General features: G+C 49.9%; 1 protein-coding gene across 1 annotated transcript; it reads right to left on the bottom strand.

The window, feature by feature from the left end:
• Positions 1–1,141: 1,141 nt before the first annotated feature.
• Positions 1,142–4,913, bottom strand: LOC124677123 (UDP-glucuronic acid decarboxylase 4-like). Its single transcript, XM_047213123.1, has 5 exons — positions 4,089–4,913; positions 3,627–3,706; positions 3,296–3,379; positions 2,411–2,485; positions 1,142–1,489 (listed from the first exon to the last, which is right to left on the bottom strand). Exons 1-5 carry the CDS (start codon positions 4,864–4,866, stop codon positions 1,184–1,186), a joined length of 1,323 nt encoding a protein of 440 aa, XP_047069079.1. The 5' UTR covers positions 4,867–4,913; the 3' UTR covers positions 1,142–1,183.
• Between the last annotated feature and the right edge of the window lie 1,087 nt (positions 4,914–6,000).

Genomic DNA, 6,000 nt, shown 5'->3' with positions numbered 1-6,000 from the left:
CTAAATGGTTATGGAAGTTGTTCAATGAGGATGGCATATGGCAACAAATCCTTAGGAAGACGTATCTTCAAAAACAAAATCTCTACCAGGCAGTAGCAAAACATGGGAACTCTCAACTGGTTATGGAAGTTGTTCAATGAGGATTCAACTCTGGTTTGTAGTGATGGTATCTTTTGAGTTCTCTATTTTCCATCGTCACTAGCCTTTCATCCTCTGTGGTGAATCGAAATGCCGGATTCTGCTGCGCTTCTTCTCCTCTTCCGGCCAACGCTGAGGTATATGGAATCAATGTATGCCACGCAATCACACCCAATGGTTTTGCGGCTCTACATTGCCACTTGGGACGCTAAATTGACATGGAAAATTACCAACAACACTAGTTTTGCGTGGTATATGTGAAACCAAAGTTGTGTGTGTTAGGCTGGCCATAGTACAAAGTATCATATAGTGGTATTATCCATATGATGCAAGTCTATGATACTACCCATATAGTGGTTGGTATCATCTAGTATTATCATAATCTCATGATATTTAATTATTTGTAGAATCTCAATGCAATTGAGTGTATAGGATGTATTTGACATTAAATTTTCTAGTTTCACGTGCTATGATACAGTATCATATTATATTATGATACCACTAGCATATCTCTACTCATTAATTATAGCACCACATCAGATTTTTGCCAAGGTGGCATACATGATACTCTTTCTGATACTAGCACTATGGCTAACCTTATTGTAGCATCATTAAGTAGATTTGATCTCAATGTAATTCCCCAAAAATACAACAGCCATGGTTAGATACATAGATCAAGAAAACGCAGCGAGACAAAGGAACAAGTCATCGCTAGCAGAAAGAGTGTGGGAACGGAGCATGTAAAAGGAGAACAAGTCGAACAAACAAATTAACAACATTGGGAGGGTGCGATGCCGTATCTTGTTGCTGCGTGCATCAAGAGTTCGAGACACTACTCCACCCATCCACCCATGGGTCATCTATGGTTCTTGCAGCATTAGCAAAGCTACATCGATCTCTGTATGACTCCACTAATTAAACAACCTACACACTTGTGTATCATCCTCCTCGGTTTCATTAATCTCCAGCCTATTCATCCTTCCGGTTCACCCCAGCACACTGTCATCCTCCAACATATCTCTCCCTTGACGATTCCTCCGGATCACTACTGGGCGGTGTCTGGGTTCTTCTGGTCGCCGAAGATGCGGTTGCGGAAGTCCTGGACCATGAGCGGGAGCCCCTTGTTGAGCGGGATCTTGGGCTCCCACCCCAGCAGGTCCTTGGCCTTGGTGATGTCCGGCTTGCGCTTGTGCGGGTCGTCGGCGGTGTTGGCCCGGAACTCGATCTTGGCGTTGGGGTCGATGACGTCCTGCACCACCTTGGCCAGCTCCAGCATGGTGAACTCCCCCGGGTTCCCCAGGTTGAAGGGGCCGATGTGCTCGCCCTCCATCAGCTTCATTAGGCCCTCAACCTGCACATTCATTAACCACCCAGTTGCAGGATTAGACACTGAGCATTGATTGATAATAAAACCCAGAGAGAAAATGAGAAGATTTTCTCATGTGCCCGATGGAACAGTGACCACTCGAACCTGCGTTCAAAGAACGACAAGGGACTCGTGCTATGCCGAAGCGGAAAAAGGTCGATGGCTACTGCTAGCTCTGACGCTGCCGTGTGCCGGTAGCAACAGTGCACCGACTAGTTTGGAACCACGCTGGAGAGCGGCACAGACGCAGCACCTACCTCCTCCTACCTGCGCTTCGTCTCCGTCCGTGGTCCAGCCGTGCGCAGCCTGTTCCTCGATCTGTTAACCGCTACTCCTACCTAAGCTTCGTTGCCTTGCAGTTTAATCCCGTTGCTTCCTATGGAAGCAGCAACCATGTAGAGGAGGAGACCACAGACTACCATGCTAGAGTGTTGCACGGCCTCCGGCATTTACTGGTGAGCCATGCCCAGCTGATGGTCGAGCCAATTCGGTCCCTATCAGAATTCAGGGACCGGGCGGCGTACTTGAGCTTGAGTAGGCAGACTGGACCACCCCGATCGACCTAACACAGTCCGTGCCGTGCCGTTGGGAGCACGGACGGACACTGTTACGCTAACATGCGTAGCGTTGTCAAGCAGCAACGACGCCTCATCAAAAGCAGAAGAAAAAAAGGTCCACAGTGCCGCAACCAGGCGCGCAACAGTTCTAAGAGTCAGAGCACACAGAAATCAATGGCGAACTACAGCTTCAGCTGTACTGTACGTACGATGAAACAACAACCAATTAGTTAACACTGTGCTTGCTCCACGTTAGCTTGTGAAAGGGTAAATCGAAAGCAGGTGCGTGTGTGTGTAAATATTAGCATGTGCTTGTTCTGAGTTGTGACTTGTGAGAGTGAGAGCTTACCAGATCGGAGACGTACTGAAAGCTCCTCGTCTGCTTGCCGTCGCCGTACACCGTCAGGGGCTCCTTCCTCAGTGCCTGCACCAATCAATTAATCAGGACGGAGTCACCATTAGCTACCAGTTGTTAACATCACGCACACCACGTACAAACGCCGATACACCCATCAGCTAATCGCCTCGAGACAGGTCGCACATGCCAAGCATCACTAGCTAGTTTCTTCGTCTATAGCGCTAGACGTGTGTGGTGCGTGCGTGACTTCTTGGTAATGCTATCATCTGGTCCTGCCGTGTACCTTCGTGCTGTGTATGGCGTGGGAATTAACTAGCGGGTGATCGTGTCACGCCGTGACTTGTGAGGAATTTAAAAGCGGGAGCTGCTAGAACGTGGAGTCCACTAGCAATGCCACATGATTTGGGACCTGGGATGATGAGTTAATTAAACAAACCAACATCTGGTCCACTAGTTGTATGTATCTGTCCCCCTTAATTAGCAAAGCTAGCCTAGAATGAACTGAATGATGAATCATCTAGCAAGGCTGTGAAATTTCCTATATATCTAGGCAGTGAGAGGGTTTATGTGTTCCAAGATAACCTTAAAAATCACCCATTCAGGACTTGTTTTGGAGCATGTATATACTATGTCGCAAATGAACTACAGCAGCATAAGATCATTCGTTTCCAGTAGAGCAGTAGTATTAGACTTGCAGGTGGCTCACCTCTAGATAGAGAGTATTATTATCGTAGATCTAGATCCATAGATTAATATACTAGATTAGTGGTAGAGAACAAGCCTAGCTACGACCAAGGCGAGTAAAGAGATAAGAGGAGGTAACGTGGAAGCATGCATGCATGGGTAATTTCATTTCATTTGCCAGGTTAGTATTACCTGAGCGACAAAGTTGCTGACGACCCGGCCATCGTCGATGCACATGCGTGGCCCGTAGGTGTTGAAGATCCGAGCAATCCTCACCTGTAACAGATGGATAGGCCAGCTTTAGCTAAAAACTTAACTAATCCACATCTAGCTTCAGTTTATTTAACTGCTACTGCTAGCTCCTTTTATCCACTTGCATGCAGTACATAGCCATATATAATATATTATTTGCTTCAAAAGGAAAGAAAATAGAACCGGATGCTTTCGTTTCCAGTAAAGTTGAGCAGGCCAGCAGGGGGTGATCGAGTGGTGAATGATTAAAGTGTTGATGGTGATGACGAACCTCGAGGTTGGCGCCGCGGTGGTAGTCCATGGTCAATGTCTCCGCCGTCCGCTTGCCCTCGTCGTAGCAGCTCCGCACACCTGAAGGATCGATGATGAAGGTTCAGGATTGAGTATTCACACACAGCTGACACTATTCAGCCACCGATCGAGTTTTAAGTTTGAACACTAGAAACAGAAGAGAAGAAGTATCTATAACAACCATTTCTGTCTCTTTCCTATATACAAACAGAAGACGACGTAATCAAGGTGTGTGTGCGGTCAGAGAGCGGCTAGCTATGACCAGACGACTGGATCCACGTTTGAAATGGCAATGGCTGGATCCACACATGCGCACTACGCGCAAGTCTCGCAGAGAAAAAGAATGGAATTTTCCATTTTCCACGGAAAATTAAGGAGGAGAAAACTACAGTACTCCGATCGAGGAAGAAGAAGGTGTGATAGAGCAAGGTAATTAACTTACCGATGGGGTTGACGTTTCCCCAGTAGGTCTCGACCTGCGGGTGCTGGAGCGGGTCGCCGTAGACCTCGCTGGTGCTGGTGAGGAGGAACCTAGCCCCGACGCGCTTGGCGAGCCCCAGCATGTTGAGGGTGCCGACGACGTTGGTCTTGATGGTCTTGACGGGGTTGAACTTGTAGTGCACGGGCGATGCCGGGCAGGCGAGGTGGTAGATCTGGTCCACCTCCAGCAGGATGGGCTCGACGACGTCGTGGCGGATCATCTCGAAGTTGGGGTTCCCGGCGTGGTGCGCCACGTTCTCCTTGTTGCCGGTGAAGAAGTTGTCGACGACGATCACGCTGTCGCCGCGCGCCAGCAGGCGGTCCACCAGGTGGGAGCCCACGAAGCCGGCGCCGCCGGTCACCACGATGCGCAGGCCCTTGCGCTTCAGGCCGAGCGGCACGCGGCCGCCGGCCGGCAGGCGGGACTGCTGCGACTCGTACGCCATCCGGCCCGCGCCGTTGGAGGTGTACTGGCGGGAGACGAGGCCCGTCGCGGCCAGGCTCGCCATGTTGGTGGTGGTGGTGGTGGTGGTGGAGGAGGGGGAGAGGAGGAGGAAGACGAGGGTGGCGATGGCCATGCCGACCAGGGCGAAGGCCAGGCGCTGCTCGCCCAGGACGTACCGCAGGGGCTGCGACAGCGGCTTGGTCCGCGGCTTGTTCTCGGCAGTCGTGTACGCGCCGGCGCCGTCGACATGCGGCTGCGCGTCGTGGCCGCGGTAGGTGAGCTCGGAGGATGCCATGGCTGGCCGATCTACGGGATGGATCGACCTCTGCGTGTGATCTCTGTCCTCGATCACTTGGTGCGGGGTGCGGGAGAAGAGGAGTGGCATCCGCGTATTTGAGGAGGAGGCTGATCGAGGTTAGGTGGGTTTGGCGCGGGCCGTGCGATGGGATCGCGGGCCACGTGGTGCCGTGATCGATTGGCGGGAGTCAACGAGCGCGCACGCTCGCCCCTCGATGTGGCTAAAATTCACCGAACCTGCCATTCTTGCATTACATGTTCATGTGTTTGACTGGTACCTCGGCTTGGGCTGGGTCTGACTCCCTCTCGTACTAATCACATGGTCATTGCAGGCTTCGAGGAAAGGGAACTAAGGAAAAAAAACAAATGATTGAAAGAGAATGGAGAAATTGTTTAGCGATCGAGTCGCTATCGAGGTAAAACATGGACGGTGACAGAACGACCATTTCACTCGCAATCATTTGAATACGATTTGTGGATCAATTTTGAGATATTTTAGCTTTGTGCTCTGCACTCTTAGGCCTTGCTTGGTATAGTAATGTATTATTAGGGATTTCTGAGGATTATCCTCATGAAACCTAAATTCCCCGCTTAGTTCTAATAGCATGTTTAGTTCTACTTTATTAGGCTAGCTTAATCCCACTTTTCCTCGAATTCTAGTGTTTTTTTTCAATAGTCAATACCCTACCTGGATTCTTTTTTTCAAATTTTCACCGGGTGGGGGGGGGGCGGGGAGGATCCCCACCCGAATTATATTGAAAAAAGGGGCAATCCCCAGATGTTTTACAGCAAATATATAGATAACAGAAGGAGTTTATGTTATAGACAATCAAGCCTCCGGGACATGGAAGCAGGAAAGCTAGGCATCGACCGCGCCCTGGAGCTTGGTAGGGAGACGCCCACGCCAAAGTACGACGTCGTCACGGCAAGCTTTCAGCAGGTGCGGTAGGGAATGGTCCTCGCCGCTGAAGACTTTCGCATTCCGTTGTTTTCAGAGGAAAGGGAACTAAGTAAAAAAAACAAATGATTGAAAGAGAATGGAGAAATTGTTTAGAGATCGAGTCGCTATCGAGGTAAAACATGGACGGTGACACAACGACCATTTCACTCGCAATCATGTGAATACGATTTG

Source organism: Lolium rigidum, chromosome 7 (genome assembly GCF_022539505.1).
Source record: "Lolium rigidum isolate FL_2022 chromosome 7, APGP_CSIRO_Lrig_0.1, whole genome shotgun sequence".
NCBI lineage: Eukaryota > Viridiplantae > Streptophyta > Magnoliopsida > Poales > Poaceae > Lolium > Lolium rigidum.
This window is presented reverse-complemented; position numbering and strand designations above follow the sequence as displayed.